Source organism: Bos taurus, chromosome 8 (assembly GCF_002263795.3).
Source record: "Bos taurus isolate L1 Dominette 01449 registration number 42190680 breed Hereford chromosome 8, ARS-UCD2.0, whole genome shotgun sequence".
Classification (NCBI taxonomy): domain Eukaryota; kingdom Metazoa; phylum Chordata; class Mammalia; order Artiodactyla; family Bovidae; genus Bos; species Bos taurus.
The window spans coordinates 103565834-103592587 of NC_037335.1; the positions used below are offsets into that span (position 1 = coordinate 103565834).

Consider the following 26754-nt stretch of genomic DNA (forward strand, 5'->3'; position numbering starts at 1 on the left):
TCGACCCACCCTGCAGTGAAGACGAAGCAAGATGACACATACGCTCTAACCCTTACAGAAACTGCAGCACAGAGCCGGGGCACAGCACACTGCGGCTGCCACTGGAAGCACGTGGCACTTCAGAGCACTACGACTGCCTGACAAAGATGCCCCAAAACCTTCCCTGGGTTTCCTCGAGGGTGGCTGCTGTGGCCCCTGACTCCTGAGCCAACATGCCCAGACTGTGGCCTCCAAAAGTCAGTCCTGGCAGGTGGTCACTTACTCAGGGACAGTCGAGGCTCCTCCCGAGGCACCGAGGAGGACCTGGCTCGCCGCCTTCCGGCGGGGACAGCTTGCTCGGCACCCCCGGGCTCACCAGACGACCTCTCCATGGATTTGCTAGCAAAAGAGAGAGAGCGATGATGTCACTGGATGCGGTTTTATGCAGCCTTTAAAGACGATCAGTGAGAAGGCCAACCCAGAGAAATGCTTATAACATAAGGAAAGAGGAGAACATCAAAGTCAAAAGCAAAGACTCTGGAGTCAGACCCACAGAAGATGGCTCTGAGCCTCTCTGACCCTCAGTTTCCTCATCTGTCAAATGGGGATATAGGCGCGATTACTTCAAAGTGTCGTGGGAAGAAGTGATGAGACAGTGTCCTTTGAAAACCTTAACCTAGTACCCCCCGATAGGGACACTCAGAAGTTAGAGATGATTTTATAAGTCATCATAGGTGAGCAGCTGCAGAGTGAGTGCATGAGAGGGTGAGTGTCCTGCGAATGTTCTAGCTCTTCACTTGGGAGATGAGTTTGGGGACATTCACTGTATCATGCTTTATTAGTAACACATGTGTTCAGTCTATTCTTTTATGCATCAAATATGACATGCAAAAAAAAAGTCTAAGCGTGAATGAGTAAGTGAGAGAGGGGGATGACTATGCCCAAGCCCACATGTCAGGGGACAGCCAGAGACCAGCTAACTCTGCCTTCTGCAGCTCTCACCAAGGCACGGGGGCAGGAACGTGGGGGTCACCTACCTGACGTAATGGGAGCTCCAAGCGGCTGAGGAGTCCCCTGACCGCTCCCGGGCCCGGGTGGGGCGGTCGCAGCTGGACACTGAACGCGTGGGGCGGCCCTGAGGGTGCTGGTGGAGGCTGTCCTCCAGCCTCAGACGGAGCCGGGAGACCTCATCCTGCAGCTCTCGGATGGCCTGGCTGGGGTGGGGGTGGAGACGGGAACGAAGAACAGGCGCACGATGAACACAGGGCAGCCGCTCGCTGGGTGCCAGGTCTCTGTCCCTTCCCAGCAAACACGGTCTGACTCTGCTGTCAGGGGATCTTGAACTCCCTTGAGTGTCCGCTTTCCTCGCTGCATATCTAAACAGCTCTCTGAGTTCATGTCCCTGCACATTTGGTGAGCAAAGCAGAACTTTCTTTGAGGTTTACCCAACCTAGCATGCAGGGCCTCTGAGTAGCTATTCTGAAATGCCAGTGACAAATTTTCAAGATTGAGATGAGGATGCAGAGGAGAGAGAGTCACTCAGCTGTGTGCAGCACGCCAGGCTTCCCTGTCCTTTACCATCTCGGAGCTTGCTCAAACTCCTGTCCATTGAGTCAGTGATGCCATCCAACCATCTCATCCTCTGATGAGTAAAGAGGGCATTGGCTAAAGCTGCACTTTAAAATTTCAATTCTGGGACTTCCCTGGCAGTCGAGTGGTTAAGATTCCACACTCCCAGTGCAGGGGGCAGAGGTTCAGTCCCTGGGCAGGGACCTAAGATCCCACAGGCCACATAGTGCGGCCTAAGCAAAACAAAAACTTTCAGTTCGGATCTGCCTCAGGCCCTGGACTGCCCTCCCCTTCCTCTATGTCTGTCTCTAGAGACCCTGACTGTGTCTCCAGGCCTGCTTCCTCCCCGCCCTTGCTTAGGGGCCCCCTACAGGGTTCCCCTAAACCTTTCCTTAATTGCTCAAGCCCAGCACTCTGCTCCAGGCAGAAAATGCTTGTCTGTCTGTCTCCTGACACAGATGGCGAGCGCCTGGCGGCCAAGCAGACCACCCCATCTCACAACGCCTGAGAGCCTCACACCTCATAGATGCTCAGGGACTGTCACTGATCTGGCCTCCAGACTCCAAGAGGGAGCAGAGGAAAGATGTGTGTGTGGAGAGGGGACAAGGAGACATGTGGTGCTACCCATCACCAACTGGATGTGAGCAGACTGCCATCTCAGGGAAGCCCCCAAACACAGCCCAACCTGTGATTGGTAAGGAACCTCATGAGCCCCTAGCATCTCAGGAGTAAATCTTATTTGTGTTTCTCCTTGATTGGTCCCTGAATCTCTAGGGTCTTGTTCTGAGGGCATCACTGGCATTGAGGCAGCCAATCCCACCCAGACACCTTGGCACACAACCCCCTACACCCGGGGCTTTAGAGTCCGGGTTCGGCATGGCGTTCCTCCACGCTGATACAGGTTCTCTGTCTACTGTTTGGACCAGCTTCCGGGGTGAGGGCTCCCCTCAGGGTTATTTCTTGCCTGGTGGTCCCTGGACTCGTGGTGGGGTGGCTCCTGGCGCCACCTGCAGCAGACATCAGCTCTCAGATGGGTGTGCCCAGAGGGAGTGGAGACCTCTCTCTGCCTTTGCCCTGGCGCTCTGGGCGTCCAAGGCAGCTGGTTCCCTTGGCAATTCCCAGGGAAACGCTTGTTGGGGTTTCCAAGGCAAACCATGAGGGTGGCGGCTGCAGGAGAGTAAGAATTCTAGCCACCCATTAACCCCTGAAAGGCAGGACCACGGCCCTGCAACGGTGCAAGACCAGGGCGGCTCTGGCTCCCTGTCCAGGTCAGAGGCCGCTGAGCGAGGGCCTGGAATTTGGACCGTGCCCTTGGGTGTCACTTGTCCTCTCCGGCTTGTTTCCATCACAATCTTGGCCTTCCTGACCTAATCTTTCAGTGACTGAGTGCCAGCTGGCACCTAAAAGTCATCTTTCCCTGCAATTTCACTCCCCCTCCTAAGTTCCCCATCTCTGCATCGGTATCCAACTGGTTGACAAGCCAGAAATCTGAGTCGTTCTAAACCTTTCTTTTCCCCTGAGCACCCTGAAGGTTAACTAACTCCCAAATCCTGTTGGCCCAATGCCTAATTACCCCTTTTCAAATGCACTCCCTGCTCTCGCTGACGGCCCCAACTCCTCTCTCTGGGGTGTGGTAGCCTTCTCAGCCGTCCCTGGCCTCCACACCCACAATCATGGTGGCCAGAGAATTCTTGCTACAGTGTAAATCCAACCCTGCAGCTTCCTTACTGAAAGCCTCCCTCATTATCCTTAGATGAGACTTTCCACATTCATAAATATTCAGTGAGCACCTCCTCTGAGCAAAGACATCATCCGAACTTCTCACCAGCTGTGTCAGAGGTTCTCTAAGCTCTCCCCCAGGTCTCCCCGTCTTCCTCTCTGCTTTTATTGTTTAACGGCCCACCTTATACTTGAGGATCTGGCTATAACAAACTTAGGTGCCTCGGCCTTTGCACATGGGATACTCTTTCAGCTCTCTGCCTTCTGGTCTCAGTTGAGACACCACTTCCTCCAGGAAGCCCTCCCTGAAGCCTCTGACTGGGCCAGATGCCCCTTCTCTGTGCTCCCACGGTCCCTCGGGCCTGTGCTATCACTGTGCTTATCACACTGGGGGTGCAACCTTGTTTCTTGGTCCATCTTACAGGACGGTGAGCTTTACGAGGTCAAGGACTGTCTTGTCCACTATTGTATTCCCAGGGGCTGGCATGCTGTAGGTAAATAAGCCTCTCACTGACTCAATGGACGTGAGTTTGAGCAAACTCTGGGAGACAGTGGAGGACAGGGAAGCCTGGCGGGCTGCAGTCCTTAGGGTGGCAAAGATTCAGACACGACTTAGTGACTGAACAACAACAAGCCTCTCGTTCCTCTGCTGATGTCACAGAGGGTTGCAGGAGTGCACTTGCTAAGCTCAGGCCTGGAAACCAACACCCCAACCCGACAAAGGCCTGTGACTGACTCCTGGCCAAACGCCACTCAGGAGAGCAGGAAGAGGACTAACCCCCTTTCCCTTTCCTGTTTAGCGAAGCAAGGAAAAATCTTTCTTAGTAGAAAAACTGCACTTGGATTAAAAAGAAAAAATTGAAAAAACATTCTCTTTTTGGTTCATATAATAAATCCGTAAACTGCAGAAAACACACTCCGGGGAAGTGTAGCCCCATTTTGGAAGGGAAATGCTGGGAGGCAGGGAGAGGGGTTCTAGCACCAGCAAGGTGGAATTCTAGATCATTTCCTACTGGCTAGAGAAGTGTCCTCAGTGTCTGCACCAAGGAGGACCCACAGGATCAACTGGGAGGCAGGATGCTTGGGTCCCAGCACAGCCACCACTGGATGGAGACCCCAGGGAGCCCCTGCCTCCCTCGGGCATCACCCTCCTGTCTCTCTGATGCACTTGAATCCTCAGCGCCCAAGCATCCAACTTACTCGCGCCCCGTCCTGGTGAGAAAGAAGGTGGAGGTGATCTCTGCGGGTCCACGGGGTGGAGTGGCAGCCACAGGGGCAGGGGTGGGAGGTGGGCTGATTGTCGCGCTGGGGAGGATTGGTTCAGGAATCCGCTTCCGCCCCTTAAACTCTGAGCCAGGGACCGCTAGAGAGGCGGAAGGAGACCAAAGTAAGTTTACACCGAGAGGACCCTTGAAGTGTGAACTTGTGTGGGTGGAAGCATGTTGGGTGTGAAGAGATGGGGCCCGGCTGAGGTAACAGATGAAGCTCCTGTGGAGGCCAGTGACCCTCAAAACAAGAAGAAGATGTGGTTTTTGCTGGGAGCTTGGGGTGCAAAGCTGCGGAGGCCCTTGTGACTAGATTGCCCCTACCATCCACCATTTTTGCATCAGATCCCAGTCTCCAAGGCTGTCCTCCTGCAAAGAGCTCCCTTCTCCTCCACATAGACCCTCAGACTCTGCACATCACCAGGTTGCCCTAGGACCAGCCCCGGAGCCTCCACCTCCCTCTGAAATTAGTCACAGCTTTGCCTGCTTGCATGTTTCTCGGAGCATTCAAAACTTAAGGCTCTCAACGGGGGTGAGTGACCAGAGTTACAAATCACTCGTCCAGCATGTGCATTAAAAACAATGCGCCCTGGGAAGACTACTCAACAATATAAAAAAGAATAGACTGTTGATTTATGGAATAATCTATGTGAATCTCCAGAAAAGTATGCTGAGTGAAAAGTAAGCCAATCCTGAAAGATTATACGATTCCATTTCTATGACATTCTGAAATGACAAAATTACAGAGATGGACAATAGATTGGTGGTTACCAGGAGTTAAGGCGGGGTTAGATGTGTTTATAAACGGACAACAGGAGGGACCCTGGGATGGTGGAAATGTTCTGTGTCTTGACCGAGTCCATGTTAGAATCTGGTTATGACATTGCTCTATGGTTTTGCAAGATATTGTTGGGAAAAACTAGGGGAAGGGCACGTAGGCTCTCTGGGTATTATTTCTTACAACTGCATGTGACTTAATTAAACTTTAAACTTTTAACTAAAGTTTAATTTTTCAAAATTAAATGGGAACCTCAAAAAGAGGCAAAGCTAATCTGAGAACAGTGGTTACCCTTGAGAAGGGTGGGAGTGTCTAGGAGGGGCTTGGAGGGGGCTGGGGTTCTGATCATGCGGAGTTTTTCTGTCACCTTGGGAAAATTCATCAGTTTCTGTTCCTTCCTGTATACTTGTTTTATTTCAATAAAAAGGTCACATGCATGTTTTTAAAGTAAACAAAGAAATCACAGATTTTATAGACACAGAAAGTGTTTATAACACAGTATTTTGTGAAAAAAAATTATAAAACATTCATGTATAATATCCCACTTCCATTTTAAGTATTTGCAAATAAACACACAATGGCATAGAAAACAGCTCAAAGGTTCTAGACTAAAATGTCATCAATGATGGTTTTTAGCTAATTATTGTTTTTTGTTCCCTTTTCAAATTTTCCTATAAAGAACCTGTATGATATTTTGCATCCTAAAGGGTAATGCAGATTTTCTTATTGCTCTTTCTTACCCTGTGCGATCCAGCCACCCCCAGGTTCTGGCCAACCCAGATACATTCACTCACCCATCTCAGACGCCAGTGCCCGCTCCAGGCAGAAGCTGGGCGCCCTCTGCTGGAGAGGACTGTCCTGGCCAGATGGGGGCCTCTGGGCTCGGCTTCTGGGTCCGCTGGGCTCAGAGGTTCTTCTGGGGACTGGAAGACCCTTGGTCTGGCGGTGGGAGGCTGCATCTTGGGGTACAGGCAGAGTGAAGGACCGGACTAACGTCCCCGGGGTGCTGGGGGGGAGAGAGAGACACGTTGAGGTCACACAGAATGAGGCCACAACCTCTGAGCCCCTCCACATGCTAGACCATCCTATCCTTTGGGACTCGGCAGCCCTGGCAGGATGGCATTTCTGAGGATGCATCTCCATTACACACACATTTTCTTTATAAACTGCAGAGCTGTACACTTGCCTACTCATGTACACAAAGTCATAAAGCTCAACTTAGTTTTTAGATAATATAAACAGCAATGAAGTTTGTAATCTTCCCTTCCCACGCAGCCCTGGGTAGTCCCAGGGACCTTCCTCTGGCTTTGGAGGGTCTGTCACTCTGTCACTCTGTCACTCTGTCACTCAACCTGGCAGCTCTGTCACGACACCCTCCCGGCACATCTTATTCATTCACCGTTTCATCACCCATTTGTTCAACAAATTCCCAGTCTGTCAATACGTGGCAGAGTGACCCTGGGCAAGTCACTTTCCCTCTATCCATAACATGAAGGCAATAACCCATCCTTGGTGGGAATGAAGTGTGGGGCTCTGAGAATGCCCAGACCCTGTTCTGAGTTCACAGGCACTTTGATTCTCAGCCTACCCCAAGTGGGTAACACTGATGGGGTCCCCATTACCTGATCTGGGAGAGCCGGTGCTCTGGGGTCTGAGTGAGGGGCGATACTCTACTGGTTTCTGAGCCCACGAAGCCACTGTCTGTCTCGGGGGATGCCATCCAGGGCTCCTGAAAGAGACAGTGTCCCTTTAAATCTGAGGAATGTGCCCGGGGAACACTGGGAAACCCTTCCCCAGTGCTGGCCTGGGCCTCACATTCCAGAGGCTCACAGACAGGGAGGCTGGCCCAGCTCCCAATAGCCAGGCCCTGGGCGTGCGGGGTCCTGAGGTACTCAGGGCCTGGCATAAGCCCCGGGCCAACAGCAGGGACTCCACGCCCCGAGAGGACCCTGAGCATGCCCCATGTCCCTGAGGGGTGAGAGCCAGGGCCCTTGGGAGGGAGACTGTCACAGAGTTCCTGAGCTGAGAAATAGAAAGGGGAGGAGGAGAAAGCAGTCCCACTGCGAGAATGGGATTCTCGAATCCACACGTCTTCCAGGGTGGGCCTGGAATGCCGTGTTCTACCTGATTGCAGAAATGCCCAGGTGCCATAAATTGGGATTGGAGGAGGCAATGGCACCCCACTCCAGTACTCTTGCTTGGAAAATCCCATGGACGGAGGAGCCTGGTAGGCTGCAGTCCATGGGGTTGCTAAGAGTCAGACACAACTGAGCAACTTCACTTTCACTTTTCACTTTCATGCATTGGAGAAGGAAATGGCAACCCACTCCAGTGTTCTTGCCTGGAGAATCCCAGGGACAGGGGAGCCTGGTGGGCTGTCGTCTATGGGGTCGCACAGAGTCGGGACACGACTGAAGCAACTTAGCAGCAGCAGCATGAATTGGGAAAACCAAACTGATCAACCATGCACACCTCCAACATGCCATGTCTAACGCAAGGGGCAAAGGTCACCAACAGAGAGACACGGGTGTCTGCCCTCAATGAGTTCATGGCCGAGAGCATATTCCTTACCATGGGCTCATTAGGACTATAGGGGTGTGTGTATGTGTGTGTGTGTGTGTGTGTGTGTGTACACATGCAAATGTATGTGTTTATTTTTTTGGATGTGGACTATATGGTCTTTATTGAATTTGTTACAATATTGCTTCTCTTTTATTTTTTATTTATTTTTTTTTACTACACGGCATGTAGGATCTTAGCTCCCCTAGCAGGGATTGAACTTGTGCCCCCTGCATTGGAGGGCGAAGTCTTAACCCCTGGGAAATCCCCATATGTGGTTTTTTAGGGGAGGATCCATCCCATAAATCATATTTCCACAGTGATTTGTGATTCCTGTCATAGTTTAAAAAGTGCCATTCTCATGGCACAAACTACTTGGAGTCAAAGATACCACCCCCACCTTCAGCTGTGCTAAGCAGCCTCAGAAAGATACAGGCACTGAGCTACAGGTCTCAGAGGACAAAGAGGAGGTCCAGGTAGAGGGGTGGAGGTGCGGGGAGCCACGGTAGAGGCGGGAGAAGCAGGCACTCTGAGCAAAGGCCTGGAGGCAGGAGGCTGGGGGAGATGGAGGCAGAGGCCCCGCACCCACGCGTACCTCCAGCGGGGGCCCGCCGGCCTGGTGCAGAGACTTTGGTGGGAGGCGCTCAGAGATGCCACTTCCCTCGAGGCTGGCCAGACTGCTCTGGTGGGACGTTGCGGACTTGGGGCCCCGAGGATGGGGGGGCCTGCTGTGGCCGGGAGGGACCTCCTCGGCTTTGCCCAGACCCTGCAGGTGCCCGTCTCTGGTCACGGATGCACAGACATCTGCTGGCTTCACAGGCGCCATCTGTTCCATGGTCTCCCTGGCAGGGAAGGAGAGGCATGGTGCCCCTGAGCCCTGGCATGGGCTGGGCAGCTCTGTCCCGGGAGCCATGCAATGCAGGACACGAGCTCTGGAGTCAGGCACCCCTCCATCGTCACCCAATGCTGCCGCCCTCTTGCTGTGTGACCCTGGGCAAGGCACCGCCCTCTCTGAAGCACACTTATCTCAACTGTAAAATGAGGGTGCTGACAAACCCGCCCCATACGCCAGGGCAGAAACCGTGCGGAAATAGAGGTGCCAGAGTACCCTTGCCCAGGCTTCTGGAATTTGCCTTCCCTCTTTCCTGTTCCAGCCATTTCCATCAACTTCCATCTACTCAAAAAGACCATGTCACTATCGTAAACAGAAGACCAGTATTTTGTGTTACAGACAGAAGCGAACTTTGCAAATAAGTACAAGGAACATGAAAACAGCATTATCATAGTCTAGATAAATCCTGTTGCCTAGTAAAGGCTCTTGGCCTGAGGCCTGCTGGCTTTCTTTCTCTTTCTCTCTTTTTAAAGGAAGATCAAGAGAGGCCCTGAAGAATTTATAGCCCTGAGACTTTTCTCCTTGTTGTACGTGGAATCTCTGAGACTGAGAATAAGAGTAATGCCATTTAATGCTGCATCTCTCCTATGAGAGATCTCATCCCATGCCTCCCGAAATCATTTCAAGTGCTATCAATGGTGTACATTTCATGGTTTGTAGAGACACTGAGCTACAGGTCGGGAAAGCTGTTTCTAAACTGTAAAGGGCTGTCTAGCTCCTAGGACAGTTACTACCCCTGTGGTTTCTGAGCTGGTGTGGGACCAGCGGGGAAAGCTCAGTGACCTACTCGAGGGGAACCCCATGACTTCTCTCAGCCTGCGCCGGGGGCTGCCTGGTGGGGAGCCTTGGGGCCACTGCTTTTCCTGGAGCTGGATCTGGCCTGTCAAAACCCAGGGTGCGGCCCTGGCCCTCTGCCTCCTCCTCCTCCATCCTCAGGGCTTCTGGAAGGGACTTCACACTGAGGTACCTGCAGAAAAACACAGAGAAACGTGACTTCAACCCACAAGGCCAGCAAGATCCCACCACAGGGCCAGACGCCCTGGCCTCGGGCCTGGTGGGCACTCACCGCTCCAGGAGGCCGTGGAAATCCTGCTCCACCCGCAGCTCCTTGTGCCTGAGCGGGGCCGGGAGGCCCAGCGGCCCGTCCTCTGCCTCGTTGCTGGGAGCGCTCAGATCCGAGTTCATGGGCAGTAGGTGGGGGCCAGTGCTGGTGGCGTCGGGCTGGGGCCAGAAAGGAGGAGGGGCAGAGATTCAGCAGATACCTAAGACCACTCTTTAAGGACCTACCTTATGCCAGGCTCACGCTGGGTGCTGAAGAGCAAGAAAGAGGTTAGATTCACTGGCCTATTACTCTTTTCCTGTGTGTAAAAGTAAGAACTGGGTCACTGATCTCCAAAACCAGCTGCCATGAATGTGCTATGTGCCAGGCACTGTACAGATATCAATTGACAACAATCCCACCAGTATACAGGCTATTACAGCCCATTTTACAGACAGGTACTTGAGGCTCAAATGATTTGCCTAAAGCCATACAGCAGCAAGGGGTGGTGCCAGGATTTGAACCCAGATTTTCATTCCAGTGTGAACACGCAGCCACTCAAAACACCTTCACTGTGGGAGCAGGGGAGTCCCTCAAGAAAATGCACCAGAGATGGCCATCTCCCATAGGGCTGTGACGTGGGCAAGAGACAATTCTACACAGCCCCTTCCATGTATGGTTCTTATCTCGTGTGGCCATCTCTGTGAATAGTCTCCAGATCCACCTGCGTCTACAAGCTAGAAGCCTGGAGGTCATCATTCGCTCCTTTCCTCTCACCATCACTCCAGCTCCAGTCCAATGCACCTTCTAAACCTCTCTCAAGTCCATGCATGTCTCTGCATCTGCCCCACCACCTCCCCAGCTCTGAAGGTGAAAGTGTTAGTCTCTCAGTCATGCCCAACTCTTTGTGATCCCATGGACTGTAGCCTGCCAGGCTCCTCTGTGCATGGGGTTCTCCAGGCAAGAATACTGGAGTGGGTAGCCATTCCCTTCTCCAGATGATCTTGCTGACCCAGGGATCAAACTTGTATCTCCCACCGTGCAGACAGTCTGCTGCATTGCAGGCAGATTCTTTACCATTTGAGCCACCAGGGAAGCCCAACCTGCAAATCCTCTTATATCATCCCCTGCTGAAAAAGCAGCAGTTTAAAACCATCCCCCTGATGTGACCACATACCTAATTCCTGGGGCCCCTACCTGCCTCTCCAGCCACGTCTCTTAGATGTGGATCCCTTAGACAATGCACGCCTCACTGTCTATTCTCTAACCACAGGGCCTTTGCATAGGCTGTTTTTTCTGCCAGATTTTTTTTTCCTCTTCTGCACCTAGTAATTCCTACTCCTTTTCAGATTTCATTTAAACATGACTTCCTCCAGGAAAGTTTTTCTGACTCCTTAATGAACTCAGATATGTTAGCTTGTTATCTACTTGGTGTAGAACTCCATAATTCTCCTTCAGAGCACCGATCAAAATTCAAGTAACAAGTTTAACTCTACAGAATATTCCATGAGGGTGAAAGTGTTAGTTGCTCAGTCCGACTCTTTGTGTCTGACTCTTTGCTATCCCATGGACTGTAGCCTGCCAGGCTCCTCTGTCCATGGAATTCTCCAGGCAAGAGTACTGGGGTGGGTAGCCGTTCCTTCCTCTAGGGGATCCTCCCAACCCAGGGATTGAACCCGGGTCTCCTGAATTGCAGGCAGACTCGTTTCCATCTGCGCCACCAGAGGAGCCCATGAGGGCACAGGCCACCGGTTATTTTGCTTGTTTTCTACTGAATTCCCACCATGTGTCTTGAGTGTCGGCATATGGTACAAACTTCTCAAACGTCATGAAGCTAACTAATGGAGAAACCAGTGAATGAAGGAACAGTCTAATACGGTTGAGTAAAGAGGTACCTCAGGGCCGAGGGTCTGGATGGCCGATGTGCGGGTTTGTTCCAAGGGAGAGGGCAGGTCTGTTGGCTGGTGGGGGGAGGGCGTGGCTGGGGGGCTGTCCAGAGCCAAGTCTGACCCAACTTGCCCAGGCTCCTGCTCGTTGTGGTCCATGAGGTCCTTCAGCTCATCCAGGCGAATTCCCAGCTGGAATATCTCTGCCTCCACCTCCCTGGAACAAGGAAACATCAGCGGGTCTCGAAGGCTGTGCTTTAGAGTAGAGGCCCCAGAAATGCCCATGGAGGGCCCATCTGACATCATCATTTAGATTATAAATAAACAAGATGAAAGCAGACTCTACTGGGAATAAGGAGGCTCAGCCCAAGTTCCTTTCTGCCACCAACTGGGTATAGGACCTTGAGTACATCCCTTTCCCCTCTGGCCTCAGTTTCCCCATTCTCTAGTGAGGGGATTCCACTCTTATCTCCAAGGGCACTTCTCATGGCAGGGAGTCTAAAAGTACACAGAACTCAGCCTTTGAGTATCCCCCATCTGGACGTGCTGCTAATTGGGATGGGATTTCTCGCCGCTCCCCAAGTGTGTGAATTATAAGGATGAAGCGTGCCCCTCTGGGCGGGGACCTGGGGCCTGGCCCATCTGTCCTCGCAGGCCTCCCTCCCCAGCAGGTACCTGTCAGGATCAAATCTCCTGGGTGTCCCCTTGGAGCCGGCAAGCTGCTGGGACAGGTGCCATTCCCTGCAGGCCTTCAGGTAGTCCTCCTCCAGGGCCGCGTGGGCAGCCTTTAGCTGCTGGAAGACCTGAAACCCGACAGGCCAGTAAGACTCGAGTGCCTAGGCCCTGTGGGCTCCGTCCTTGCAGACACAGTGCATGAGCTGCTCGCGGGTGCGTGGGATGGCTACGGGACTCACCCTGGACTGCAGAGACCTCTGGGCTCCTGAGTTGTCTGGAAGGCTGGGGTTGGTAGCCTCTGGAACCTGTTTGCCCTGGTTGATCTCCCTGCCCTTAGACTGGTAGGACAGAGGCACGGCTTAGAGCCTTGGCATGAGCCCCAGAGGGTGCCAGTCTTCCCTGGGTAGACCCACAAGAACCCTGATGTTTCATGATGGTCACAGTGTCAAATATACTATTGCTGTATCGCCATAAAGACCTACTTCTTGAGAGGCCTTAGTTCCTCATACTTGATTCTCAAAACTGTGGGTTTTGGAATATTAGTCACTCTTCTCCTGAATCCAATACATCCTGTTGGATAATACACCCAACAGATGTATTATCATCACCGTCATACTATTGATAACAATAATTGACATTTACGAAGCACTGAGGCTTTGTCTAAAGGACGCTGCGTTATTCATCTAATCTTCAGCATAACCCTAACGAGAGGGGTAATTTATCATCTTCATCTAAATAGGAGGAAATTGAGGTACAGAGAGGTTACTAAAGTTGGTGACGGTTACACAGTGAGTGAGCAAGTTGTAGAATTAGGATTTGAACCCAGGCCCTCGAGCTCCAGAGCTCATAGTCCCAACCATTGCACGAGGCCCCCATAGTAAACGTGATGCTAGTTAACTCTTGGCTAGAACCATGGGAGGTGGGACCATTATCCCTGACTTCTTATCCTCATCTCACTCATTCTATGCTGATGACAGAGGTCGGCCAAGGACAACCTAGAGACTCATCCCCAGTCTAGCTTGATCTTCCAACAGCTCCCAACTTCCCTGGATATGGAGGAATTAGAAGAGGGGGGAAGAAAAAGAATAATTTTGATTTTCAAGGTCCTTGACTGCCTACTCAATGGGATAATGCTATCCATGTGACATATCTTGTAACTGGAGCATGTGTGCAGCATGCATGCCTGTTGAGTCACTCCAGCTGTGTCCAGTTCTTTGCAACCCTGTGCACTGTAACAGGCCAGTCTCCTCTGTCCGTGGGACTGCCCAGGCAGGAATACTGGAGTGGGCTGCTACGCCCTCCTCCATGGGATCGCCTCCACCCAGGGATGGGCCCGCGTCTCTTGCGTCTCCTGCAAGGGCAGGTGGGTTCTTTACCACCAGTGTCACCTGGGAAGCCGTATAACAGCACAGCAACTGCTACATAATAACAGTGAAAACGGTCAAACCAAGGATGTTGCGTTTGCCCCTCCCAGTCCTCCCCCTCCGATCCTCTCCTCACCCTGCTCTATGCCTTGAGCCTCAGCTGAGCTCCCAGCTGTACCTTCCCCTGGGGTCTTTCTAGGGGAGGCATCTGTTAGAGGTCAGAGGGTGGGAGGGGAGAGACCTGGGAGAGAGCAGCTTCAGGCAGGTGTGAGTCCCTGGGCTTCTCTGTCCCTTGCCGGACCCCCTGAGGCTGCCGCCCACACCCCTGCTAACAGCTCCTTCACTGATCCCTACACCTGCAGCTCTGAGAGCTCCAACTGCTCCTTCCTGGGACCCTGTCTGATGCAGCAGAAATCTAAATTTTATGAGTGACCATGCTGCTGCTGCTGCCGCTAAGTCTCTTCAGTTGTGTCCGACTCTGTGCGACCCCATAGACGGCAGCCCACGAGGTTCCCCCGTCCCTGGGATTCTCCAGGCAAGAACACTGGAGTGGGTTGCCATCTCCTTCTCCAATGCAGGAAAGTGAAAAGTGAAAGTGAAGTTGCTCAGTCGTGTCCGACTCAGCGACCCATGGACTCCAGCCCACCAGGCTCCTCTGTCCATGGGATTTTCCAGGCAAGAGTACTGGAGTGGGGTGCCATCGCCTTCTCCATGAGTGACCATAGTTACCTAGAAATACTGGAGTCCAGAAGGAAATAAGCCAATAATGGTTAGATTAGGGGATCTCTTTGCCTCCCCATCCTCAGTTTTCAAGCTTTAGCAATCGCTTTTATAATAAAGAAAATTTAAAAAGGAAATGCCTTATCCTGGTTGTTGACAGGTAGGATAATCAGTGGGGAGCTGGGCAGGGCAGTGGTTACGACCCTGGACTTGGGAATCAGACAGAACTCCATTTGGGCTGTACCCTACTGGCTGTGTGGTCTTCAAGTCACCTCTCTGGGTTTCAGTTCATTCCATTTATGGGGGGCGATGACTGTAACTGCCTCGCCAGGTTTTTATGATGATAAAATGAATTAATGTACATCAAGGGCTTGCCACAGAGCCTGGTACACCACCACCGCTGCATAATAAGTGCTCTAGCGATCATTATCATGGAAAGCTAAGCGGGGCTGTCTGTTCAAAAGGAAGACACGGTGTCTGGGATTCCCCGGTCCGTCTTGCAGCAAACAAGGCTTTGGAGACTGTGCTATGGGACACAGAGCAGTCGTCTAGCAGCTCAGCGGGCAGCTTCTGAAGAGGACAGTACCTTGAGTTGGTCCTGGGGTGTCAGCCATCCTGCGTGTATCAGCTCTATAAAGGACTCCACCTGGGCATTGGAGGGGAAAGAAACACACTCCATTAATCCAGGCTCAGGTGAGCTCTGCCAACTCCCACACTTAGCCACAGTCACACTTTGGCATAGGGAGCTGGGTCCCGCCTTGGGATGTGGGTTTTCTGACAAGCACAGAGAGGCAGGTGCCAGAAACAGGCTCCAGCACTGGCTCTGGCCATGGCAGCCTTGGGGAAAATCTAAGCGGAGCTTCCAGGATTTGATTTTATTTCATTCATGTGCATGAAACCTATGAGGCAGGATATTAGCTGCATCCTGGTGGGGGTGAGGCGACAGGAAGCAATCTGGACGCCTATCCGTGAAATAGTATGCAGCCATCCTGAGGAGGGAGGCACGTGTGTGTGTGTTCCTGTGTATAAATGCCTCCACGAACTACTTTTCAGCATCAAATCAAGGTACAGGCCAGTGTGTATGTATGCTGCCATCTGCTATAAAATGTAGAGAGAATAAAAAAGGGAAAATGCAAATACTATTGCTTATATATTATAAACTATCTCTAGAAGGATGAAAGAAACTAAAATATTAACTGCTTCTGGGGAGGAGAACTGGATGGTGTGGGAGGACAGGGAGAGGAGGAAGGTTTTCTACTATATGTATTCTCTGAACTTTGAACAAAGTGAATTTATTGCCTACTCAGAAATATACAAATTTGGGACATTAAAAAAAATCCAGGTACAACATAGTGTATATACTTATGTGACCATTTCTATAAACACATGTGTGTTCGTTAAAGATTTGGTACAAAGCAGAAGGGCAAGAGTGGGAAAGAAAATTTCACTGAGTATATTCTTTGCCCTGTGTGATGATCTTTACCATGAGTATCTATTACAGTTACCAAAAAAAAATTTAATTAGAGGAAAAAAGGCAAAGACTATTTGTAGATTTCTAGGAAAGCTCTAGATCAGTGCCAAAATATACAACTTTTCCTAATATAATTACATTATAGAACTTATATAACATATAAAACTGAAACATAATGCAAGCTACATATGTAATTTAAAATGTTCCAGTAACCATACTAAAAATGTGAAAAGACATAGGTGAATTAATTTTAATAAGATATTTTATAAACCTAAAATACTATTTTGACGTGTAATCAAATGTAAAAAAGGTATTGAGATGCTTTACAGTCCACAGGACAAGGAGAAATGTCTCTCCAGTTACAGGGCCCAGAACCGCGGGGATGAAGAGGAATTAAGTTCATGTTGCTACAACATGGGTGAGTGTGGAAAAGACTGTGCTAAGTGAAAGAAGCCAGACACAAAAGGACAAACGGTACGCAAATCCATTTATACGAAATGTCCACAACAGGTAAACTCAAAGAGACAGAAGGGAAGCCCAGGTGGTGCTCCTGGTAAAGAACCTGTCTGCCAATGCAGGAGATGCTGGAGACAAGGGTTCGACCCCTGAGAGGAGGCGATCCCCTGGAGGAGGGCATGGCAACCCACTCCAGTGTTCTTGCCTGGAGAATCCCATGGAGAGAAGAGCCTGGCAAGCTAGAAAAGAGTCAGACACAACTGAAGCGACTTAGCATGCATTCAAAGAGACAGAAAGTAGATAAGCAGCTGACTGGGGCTGGGGAGAAGGGGAATGGGAAGTGACTGCCTAATGGATATGGAGTTCCTTAGTGCATGATGAAGATGTTCTAAAATCGATCGTGTTGATGGCAACACAACTATGAAGGACTGAAAGCCATGAAGCATGAACTTTCAATGACTGAACTGCACGTTATGTGAATTATATTTCAGTAAAGTTTTTACCAAGAAAGAAAGAAAGAAAGGAAAATGGTAGCGTTTCTTTGAAAGAATTTGTTTTTTGGACATGGTGACGAAACTATTGCGTTTCCCTTTTTGCATTGACTACTAAGAAGTTCAAAGCCAAACGTGAATCTGATGAAGTGTTCAGGGTCTTTGTTTGTTCACTTCTCCCTAAGTTCATTTTATTTTTTTTTTTACGCATACTTCCCCTTTACCCCAGTTTCCTCGCTTCTGTTTTCAGAATGTGGTTATAATGCGGGTATTTTCTAAGCCGCTTTAAAGTACTTTTGGAAAAAGGCCAAGCGTATAGTTACAAACAATAACAAACTCATAGTTATTGCGATGAAAATGAAAAGGCCTCTTGAGAAGTAACTGAGAATGGATTCCATAATGAAAAGAACTAGAGAAGTGGGGTGATCCAAAGAGGAAAACGGAAAGTAAAGGTTCCATAAACCTTCCAGAATCCTGAAAAAGCTGAAAGTCTCCCCCAGGAGTGAACCAGGAGATACTTTCAAGCACAGTTAGACAGAGTTTGATGAGACACAGTGCCAAAAAGGGAGTTAAACCTAGCGCTGGGGGACAAGGAGGAGGCTGGAGCTCTGTGGCCTCTAAAACCAGCAGGAAAGTCCCAAGTTAACTGCTGCAGGGGAGTGATGAGTGAGCCGGGCACACAGACAGCCCCTCCCCCAAGTGGGTAGAAGGTCTGCTTTCTCCAAAGGAAGTCTGTCTCCCGTGGGCAAAGCTGGGGTTCCACTCACCTTGGTCAGGAACCGGCTGGCCTGAGAAGCCAGCTCCTGGGCCTGCTCCACTGAGGGCTGGTCCTGGGCAATGCCCCCTGCGTCCTCCTGAAGCCACCCTGGGGTGGGCATGCTGGAAGGTGAGGAGGGCCTCGGGTCTCCTCCAGCTGATGGCGACCCTGGAATACGCAGTCACTACATGTTGGGGCCAAGAACAGTCCTTCCTGGGCTGAGAGACTAGTGCTCAACTTCAAAACCACCACCTCCATCCTCCAGTAACAGCTCAGCCTTCTCACCATCTCCCCACCTTTCTGCCAGCCCCAGGAAGTGACCTGGGCAGTGTTGTCCCCATTTATAGACAAGGACAAGGTGCAAATTTGCCCAGGACCACACAGCTAGAGGCCAAGCCAGACCTCTGGGTTCCCAGTCAATAGTGTGGGCTTCAGCTCAGAACGATGGAGGTTCAAACCCCGACCCTCCTCTGTAGCGGTGTGACCTTCTTCATGCCATCACCTCGCCAAGCCTTGGCTGCCTTGACTGTCAGTGTGGTAACACCAGTGGGGACTTCACTGGGCTGATGTGATTAACTGAGGCTGTGCATGGCAAGGCTTGGTGCAGGGTCAAGCCCGATATGGGCTCTACTGTGATGATGCACTTTGTCATACAAATTGTCCAAGACCATCCAGCTGCTAAGTAGAGAGAGCTAGGGCTTCACCCACGCAGCTCTGGCTCAAAGCAGACATTTCCACATCTCCATCTGACCTCTTCAAGTCACAGGGCCCAGAAAGGGGCCTCACCTCCCTCCTTCTCTTCCCCAGCCTGAAGCTAGGGCCACCCTGGGGTGGACCAAGTGTCCCCAGAGCAGTCACCACAGAGAAGCCTCCAGACACATCTTGTCTCCCAGACTCACCTGAAGCCTCAGAGGCCTGCGGGCCCTCGGCGGGGCCCACATACCACTTCACAGAGTGGGGCTGCGGGATGGTGAAGGACAAGACCTTGGTCCCCTGGGGCATCGTCCCCGTGTGGATGCTGTGGCTGGGCTGGGGTGGGTCTGAGTACAGGTTCACCTGTCAGGGAGGGGAGGCATGGCAGAGCCCAGTCAGAGGTGGCCCAAACCACGCAGAAGGCATCCCCTTCATTTATGCCATCACTCAGGTGCTCAATAAAGATGGATAATAGAAGTAAATAAATAAATATAAATAAATTAAAAATGGATAATAACTACTGCCTTTGGGTGGGGGCCAAATACTGGGCCAAGGGCTTATGCATCCTTTCCTTCTCTCTTTATGGCAGTCCTAAGAGGGAGGGACCACAGGCCTATTTTACAGAAGGGGGAACTGAGACTCAGAGAGGCTGAGTTACTTACTCAAAATCTCCAACTGAAAAATCCTTGGGCTGAGATTATAACTCTGCTTTGACTCCAGAGTCTATAGTTTTCCATATTAATAATCTTATTAATTTTTGTTATGATTTATGCTTATTTAAGTTATATGCAGAGTACATCATGAGAAATGCTGGGCTGGAAGAAGCACAACCTGGAATCAAGATTACTGGGAGAAATATCAATAACCTCAGATATGCAGATGACACCACCCTTATGGCAGAAAGTGAAGAGGAACTAAAAAGCCTCTTGATGAAGGTGAAAGAGGAGAGTGAAAAAGTTGGCTTAAAGCTCAACGTTCAGAAAACGAAGATCATGGCATCTGGTCCCATCCCATCACTTCATGGGAAATAGATGGGGAAACAGTGGAAACAGTGTCAGACTTTATTTTGGGGGGCTCCAAAATCACTGCAGATGGTGACTGCAGCCATGAAATTAAAAGACGCTTACTCCTTGGAAGGAAAGTTATGACCAAGCTAGATAGCATATTCAAAAGCAGAGACATTACTTTGCCAACCAAGGTCCATCTAGTCAAGGCTATGGTTTTTCCTGTGGTCATGTATGGATGTGAGAGTTGAACTGTGAAGGAAGCTGAGCACCGAAGAATTGATGCTTTTGAACTGTGGTGTTGGAGAAGACTCTTGAGAGTCCCTTGGACTGCAAGGAGATCCAACCAGTCCATTCTGAAGAAGATCAGCCCTGTGATTTCTTTGGAGGGAATGATGCTGAAGCTGAAACTCCAGTACTTTGGCCACCTCATGCGAAGAGCTGACTCATTGGAAAAGACTCTGATGCTGGGAGGGATTGAAGGCAGGAGGAGAAGGGGATGCCAGAGGATGAGATGGCTGGATGGCTTCACTGACTCGTGGACTTGAGTCTGAGTGAACTCGGGGAGTTTGTGATGGACAGGGAGGCCTGGTGTGCTGCGATTCATGGGGTCGCAAAGAGTTGGACACGACTGAGCGTCTGAACTGAACTGAACTGAACAGATGTAAAGTATAATCATTTTACAATAATATGATCATTATTATTTTTCTTAATAAAAACATTTCAAAGAATTACCATTACATTGATAATAAAGGCAATTAATAGCTGTTTCAATGAATGCATAAACCAACAAGTGAAGGGATTGTTTCTCAGTTGTGGCAGCTCTCCATCATTTGAGGATGGATTTCATATGGTAACAGTCCAGCATGTGGGAGAGAGGTAGAGAGTCAGGGAAGACCATCTGAGGCTGAAGACCCGAGTGCCATACAGTGGTTTAAAGCAGAGCCTGGCAAACTATGGTTTGTTTTAACGAACATGGTTTTAGTGAACACAGCCACGCTTGCTTGCTTTATGTATTGTCTGTGGTTGCTTTCATGCGATAATGGCAGAAATGAATCGTTACCACAGAGAATGTACGGCCCACAGAGCTGAAAATAATCACTATCTGGCCCTCTAAACAGGAAGTCTGCTGATCCCCGGCTGAGTGTATGAGCTCTGTATGCCTGGGTTCATGTCGAAGCTCTACTTCTGGCTTCGAGTCCTCCAACAGCTGGTTGGACTAACCTGTCTGTGCCCAGAGTGCTCGATGAACAGCAGCCATCACCTCGTGTTTGTCGTCATCGGTGGTGTAACTGTTTCCACCACCATCGCTCCCACCATCATCATTGCCATTGTTATTTATCTGGCCCTCATGGAGGCAGGTCCCTAAAAAAGCTACTCTCCCGTGGTGCCTCAGTGCCCCCAGTCCTTGGCATCAGGCAGCTTATCTTACTACCCTCTGCTCCCCCAAGGTCAGGAGTGGACAGTTCAGGGTGGGCTCCCAGGCCTATAGACAGGACAGGCAGCCTCTGCCTGCTTAAGCTGCTCTTCACGTCCTGGCCATGGCAGAGCAATCTCCTGCAAAGTGAGGGACAATGGCCCAGCCATGGCTTGGCCCCTGCTGCCTCCCCCCTCTTTCAGGCCCAGCCTCTGATGAGAACAAAGCTGGATTTTAATAATCCCCTTGGCCATCTGCTCAGGCCTGCCTGGGGGGATGTGCCCCCCAGCACCCCTCTCCTCCCAAGGTGACCCAAATCTGGGGAAGGCCTGGCCCTCCTGCATGTTCCCCCTTGCCCTACCCTGCCCATCCCCTATCCTCAGGCCTGGCTCCCCCGCAAAGACCCCAACCTGGGGGAGCAACAGGAACAAGCAGTTCTCAGCACCTCTGTTTCCGCAGAGGGACCAACAGCCTGTATGGAGGCCCAGGAAAGCAGGGAGCTGGGGGAGAGTGTGGGCAATCGCTGAGAGGCTTCAGGCCTGCCCCTCCCAACCTGTCTCATGACGCGGGCAGGACCTAACCCAGGGCCACCCCGCATTTAAACCAGGGCATCCCATGGTGCTCCCTGAGGCTGGACTGGCTCCCTCAAGGGTGTTAAGCAGAGAAGGGTGGACCAGCAAGGGTGGGAAGCAGCGGGTTAAATAACCAACTATTCTCAGCACAGCTGGGTTTCACACAGCCTTTAAAATGCTAATGGACTTTATGAAAGGGGCGGGGAGTGGAGAGAATAGGAAATGTTTCCTCAACCCCTCAGAACACACAAACCTCCCTAGCCCTTCTCCCTACTTCCTCCGTCCCCCTCCCCCAGCCCCTCCCCCATCCTTGCATCCCCACCCCCACCCCCACCAGGTGGCTTGCAGAACACACACTTCAGGAAAGACGGTTTTGTGTCATGCCCCCTGATTCTCTCTGGGGTAACTTCCGGTCTCAACCCCTCCAGACCCTCCTACAGCTGAGATGGGGACAGCAGCTGAAGAGAGATGGCCCCAGGGTAGTGAATGCACGAAGTACTTGCTCAGTCTTGTCTGACTCTTTGCGACCCCATGGACTATACAGTCCATGGAATCCTCCAGGCCAGAATACTGGAGTGGGTAGCCTTTTCCTTCTCCAGGGGATCTTCCCAACCCAGGGATAGAACCCAGGTCTCCCACATTGCAGGTGGATTCTTCACTGGCTGAGCCAGGGCACCCCTATAAATTCTGACCCTAAGCTGGTCCCCGGGCACTGACTCCTGATCAGCCCTATCTCCCTCCCTGCTTCCACCCCAGACCAGATCCAGTGGTGCCCCCAGGCCAGGCCCTGGGACTCCCTGGTCAGCCACCTCAGCGGCAGAAACCAGGATCATCAAGTTTGGCTCTGTTAAACCTAAAAAAATAAATACATAAATAAACTCGTAAGCCTAAAAAGACAGTCGACTCGGAGTGGGCTTTGCAGCCAGAACACTGGGCTCAAACCCCAGGTTTGGCACCTGCTTGGTGAGTGATCTTGGGTGAATCCCTTAACCTCTGTGCCTCAGTTTCCCCAGTGGTAGATGACTTAGGACAGTAGTCCGTAGCATCACTTATTGCTATTGTTATTACACTGTAATATCCTCATTCTACCTTGTCCCTATGCCTCTGCCACATACCTTGCCAGGGCCTGAGCAGAGCTCACCCAGGCACAGCGAGAAACAGTGCCCACTCTGGAATCAGGCAGAGTTTAATCCCCCACTTTTAATCTCTTACCAGCTGTGGAAAGTTTGCACAAATCGCTTCAACTGGCCGAGCCTCAGTTTCCTCTTGTGAAGAGGATCAAATGAGTTGACCCTGGCAGTATGCTTAGCCTGGGGCCTGGCAGCTTTTACTGCTCAGCAAATGCCAGTCTCCTTCCCCTGGTCCCCACCTGTCGCTGCTCCTCTACTGCTGTGCCTGGCTTGGGTCTCCAGGGTCACATCCCTGGCCTGGGGTCCAAGCCTTCCCCTGGGGGCTCTGAGCAGAGTGAGTGGCTCAGCTGGCTGCTGGGAAGGTCACTTCAGCCAGCTCAACCTCAGTTCAGTTCAGTTCAGTTCAGTCGCTCAGTCGTGTTTGATTCTTTGCGACCCCATGGACTGCAGCACACCAGGCCTCTCTGTCCATTGCCAGCTTCTGGAGTTTACTCAAACTCAAGTCCGTTGAGTTGGTGATGCCATTCAACCATCTTTTCCTCTGCTGTCCCCTTCTCCTCCTGCCTTCAGTCTTTCCCAGCATGAGGGTCTTTTCAAATGAGTCAGTTCTTTGCATCAGGTGGTCAAAGTATTGGAGTTTCAGCTTCAGCATCAGTTCTTCCAATGAATATTCAGGACTGATTTTCTTTAGGATTGACTGGTTGGATCTCCTTGCAGTCCAAGGGACTCTCAGCAGCTCAGCCTGCAGGAGCAGTAACACTTTTGCCTCTGTGAGCTGGCCTCCCTGGCAAGGTCTCTGAGCAGGAAGCCATCCTGGGGTTTCCTGAGCCTGGACAGAGCTCTGGACACAGTGAGAGGCCCGGCTGGAAACTCAGCTCCCCAAGCTCTGCAGACCCAGTGAGGCCCCTCCCCACTCAGGCTCCTCGTCCTTCTCAGCACGCTGGGACGTGAGTCCTGCCTGTACTGTTTCCCAGGGCGGGGAGAGGATTGTTTTGCTTCCAGGAGAGTCGAGCTGACCTGTACCCACCTTTCTCTTGAGGAGAATTCTCAGGCCAAAGAATCACTTTTTCTAGAAAGCAAAAGCAGGTGAGCTAACGCTGCACCATTCCTGGCCTCTTCTACCTTACCTCTTCACACACTGGGGTCTGGGATACCAGCCAGGCTGGCGTCCCCACATGGTGAGTCCCCACTGGGTCGGGGGAAATGTCCAGGAGATGCACATGGCTATGATCCCACTGAGTCCCCCTGCTCATGCCTACTCTGTGCCTGGCACACAAGGGCACCCAATGAACACCTTCATTTTAATACTGTTAATATTCTCTGATTCTTAGATAAGTACTTCCAAAACCCAGACTCATTCCCTTTCAAGAGTAAAGGAGGAAGGTAGGAAAGGAGGGAGGGAGAAGATATTCCCAGCCTCTGTTCTTGACCTTGACCTTTGGCAACCTCTGCCCCTTTTGGGGTCCTGATTCTCCAATCTGTGAGACAGGGGACCTGATGACCAGACCGTTTCTCCTTGGACCTTCTAGGAGCCTATGACAATGTGGTTTCCCCAGAAGGGATGTCTTATCAAGCCCCCTCAACAGTCCTCCAGCTCTCTTTCTGCCCCTGAATCTGACTCAGAGAGCTGAAAGAAGCCTGAAGACATGGGGGTTGGGAGGGGGCAGCCCAATGGCTCCCAGGAGGCCTGCTGTTGTTCAGTCCCTAAGTTGTGTCCAACTCTTTGCAACCCCATGGGCTGCAGCACTCCAGGTTCCCCTGCCCTCTATCTTCCAGAGTTTGCTCAAATTCATGTCCATTGAGTCTGTGATGCTATCTAGCCATTTCATCCTCTGTTGCCCCCTTCTCCTTTTGCCTTCAATCTTTCTCAGCATCAGGGTCTTTTCTAATGAATTGGCTCTTTGCCTCAGGTGGCCAAAATATTGGGAACTTCAGCTTCAGCATCAGTCCTTCCAATGAATATTCAGGGTTGATTTCCTTTAGGATTGACCGGTTTGATCTCCGAGCAGTCCAAGGGACTCTCAAGTGTCTTCTCCAACACCACAGTTCAAAAGCATCAATTCTTCAGCACTCAGCTTTCTTTATAGTCCAACTCTCAGATCCACACATGACTACTGGAAAAACCATAGCTTTGACTATACGGACTTTTGTGGGCAGAATGATGCCTCTGCTATTGAATGTGCTGTCTAGGTTGGTCACAGGTTTCCTTCCGAGGAGCAAGTGTGTTTAACCCCCTTTTACAGCTGTGCCCAAGGAGGCCAGGACAGAAAGGATCTGCCTGTGTCAGGAGGATATGGGGACGTGGGGAAGTCTTGCTCCTAGAACAGGGCCCCTCCGCTTTCTCAACGTGGCGGCCTTGGCAACACATTGTGGAAAAGGAGTTGCTAGATGGTGGAAAGCAGCTCCCTGGCAGGGAGAGGGTCTCGGAGCAGGATGGGGGCAGCCTGGGTGGGGGCCCTGAGAGAGGAGGCAAGTGAGAGGGAGGGTCTGCATCTCTGCACCCCAGCTCCCACCCCTCCTCCACTGCTGCTTGATGAGGCAAGAGGCCCGTAGGCGGAAGCAGGAAGCCAGGAGGGACTGCGACAAGTCCCACTTCCTGCCTCACCCCAGAAAAGGGGAAGGTCCCAAGTGCAGTGTTCACAGCCTCCCATAGACCGGGTGAGGACTGGGCAGGATGTGGGGGGACCGACTTCCCCCTCCACACTCCCCTCTCCTGCACTAGACATTCAGAACGGGTGGAGAGGCTGTGGGTGAGGAGACAGGGGAGGAGAAAGGCAAAGGGGAGTGTTAGCCCCCAGGGTTGAGCAGAAATTCTGCACTACTCCCTTGGGGCTCAGAGAGTCCAGGTAACTTCCTTAGGGTCACAGACCTAGTCAGTAATGGAGACAAGAGTTGCGCCCAGGTGGTCTTACTCCAGAGTTTATCTAGAAGGAGAGCTTCTGGTGAAATTCCTGGGCACCCCAGATTCTAGGATTCGAGGACTCAGAGCTCATCAGCAGCCTGGAGAGGGCAGGTTGCCGCCCCAGGGTCACAGAGTGACCCTACGGTAGAACAAGGAAGGACTGCGTCCCCTAGCCCCAGGGTCTCTGGAGGCAGGAGGCAGTGGCTAGGGAAAAGCGTCACCCCTCCGCCCCTGCACCCCTCCACCCCTCCACCCCTCCACCCCTCCACCCCTCCACCCTACCCGGCCCGGTACCTTGGCCCCGAGGCGCAGCTGGTCGATGGTGTTCTCGGCCTCGGCATATTTGGTGAGGAGCTTGTGATAATCCTCCTGCGGAAAGGGGGGCAACGAGGTCACACACCAGGCCTCTGACTGTGAGATTTCCCCCCACCCCGGGAACCCACTCCCCAAAGGGGGCCTCTGGGTGCCTCGGAGGGAAAGGGCTCGGTAGTGGCAGTGCAGCAGACCCCTGCAGTGCAGACCCCATGGCCAAATTCTGGAGGGTCTGAGGCCGCAGGACCATTCATGCACCGACCTGTCTATAGCCCTGACAGCGGCGATGGCCTCAGGGCCAGCTCACTGCGATGCATAACCGGTCACAGAGAATCTCAGCTACTTGCCTATCTATCTGAACTCTGCCTGCGTGTGTCTTCCCCATGGCTCTACTCCCAGGAGTTAAGTAATATGTGCTTAGTCAATATCTCTGAATGGCTGATTGAATGAACCATCTAAGGGTCCACTGGTAGGAAAATAGAAGACTTGAAAATCACAGTTGCATTTACTCAGAGTTACAACCTGCCAGAAACAAAACTGAAGTGCTTCTTAAAACAAGTCCTTACAGAGGAAAAGCAAAAACAAATGTCACTGGTCACCTTTGAAGAAGGCCAGGGAACCCATGCATTGTTCTGAAAACTGGTCGTTAGAAGGACAGAATCCAGCATTTCTCCTGTCTTTCCCATGTGAATAAGCCCTTGGTAACCAAATAGTTGATGAAGGAAAGTTTTATTTTATAGAAGATTTCCAGCAAAAAAAAAAAAAAAGGCAGGGTACTACCACTCTGTCGCCCTCAGTGAAAGCCTGGATCAAGGTAATGGCCATCAATAGTCAATATCACAAATGAGACCAGCAGGTGGTTTACACTTCCTGAGGCACCACCTACGATGGACTCTTCCAAAAATCCCTACCCACATGGAACTACGATCAGGGGGAAATAAGCAAATGACTACAACCTGGAAACACCTCTAGTTCTAACTGGGCAAAACACAGGACAAAGAGAGGACAAGGAGACATATGAAAAGATATCAGAGGGTGTATCATAAAACCCCAGAATGTGGGAGACTCTGCAGGACAGAACTGGTTCCTTTAACAGATAAATTA

At 51.3% G+C, this 26754-nt stretch overlaps 1 protein-coding gene across 2 annotated transcripts in view; it reads right to left on the bottom strand.

Annotated features, from left to right (window-relative positions):
- Window positions 1-26754, bottom strand: part of AKNA (AT-hook transcription factor) — a 58868-nt gene that overhangs the window by 9288 nt on the left and 22826 nt on the right. For both annotated transcript variants that reach the window (XM_024996348.2, XM_024996347.2), the window contains exons 4-17: window positions 25633-25707; window positions 18520-18676; window positions 17631-17788; window positions 15032-15091; window positions 12362-12489; window positions 11696-11903; window positions 9828-9982; window positions 9549-9728; window positions 8465-8711; window positions 6933-7039; window positions 6105-6316; window positions 4468-4630; window positions 1017-1193; window positions 263-378 (exon numbers count right to left, since the gene is read on the bottom strand). In XM_024996348.2, coding sequence (XP_024852116.1) covers window positions 263-378; window positions 1017-1193; window positions 4468-4630; window positions 6105-6316; window positions 6933-7039; window positions 8465-8711; window positions 9549-9728; window positions 9828-9982; window positions 11696-11903; window positions 12362-12489; window positions 15032-15091; window positions 17631-17788; window positions 18520-18676; window positions 25633-25707 — 2143 coding nt within the window. The remainder of the gene's footprint in view (window positions 1-262; window positions 379-1016; window positions 1194-4467; window positions 4631-6104; window positions 6317-6932; window positions 7040-8464; window positions 8712-9548; window positions 9729-9827; window positions 9983-11695; window positions 11904-12361; window positions 12490-15031; window positions 15092-17630; window positions 17789-18519; window positions 18677-25632; window positions 25708-26754) is intronic.